The sequence below is a fragment of the Apis dorsata genome, unplaced genomic scaffold, assembly GCF_000469605.1.
Source record: "Apis dorsata unplaced genomic scaffold, Apis dorsata 1.3 scaffold_92, whole genome shotgun sequence".
Taxonomy (NCBI): domain Eukaryota; kingdom Metazoa; phylum Arthropoda; class Insecta; order Hymenoptera; family Apidae; genus Apis; species Apis dorsata.
In genome coordinates, this window is record NW_006263390.1 from 1225224 (window position 1) to 1225435 (window position 212).

General features: G+C 57.1%; 1 protein-coding gene across 1 annotated transcript in view; it reads right to left on the reverse strand.

Annotated features, from left to right (window-relative positions):
* Positions 1-212, reverse strand: part of LOC102676092 (microtubule-actin cross-linking factor 1-like) — an 81873-nt gene that overhangs the window by 65283 nt on the left and 16378 nt on the right. Inside the window, 1 exon segment of the mRNA XM_031508603.1 lies at positions 2-205. Coding sequence (XP_031364463.1) covers positions 2-205 — 204 coding nt within the window.

Sequence of the window (212 nt, forward strand, 5' to 3'; positions counted from 1 at the left end):
TGACGAGCGCAGTGCTAGGATCGTAGATCAGGCCTCGGGAAACTCTGACCGGGTCGGGTATGGAGTGGCCCGCCTCGGAGATTTTTATCTCGAATCGTTTGGACGGGTCGTCGGATCGGGTCACCTCCAGTTTGTCCGGTTCGCCGACTACCTTCGTGATTCGTAGAAGCCTGTGTTGCGACGAGCCTGTGTTCTCGTCTGTGTACTTCGTC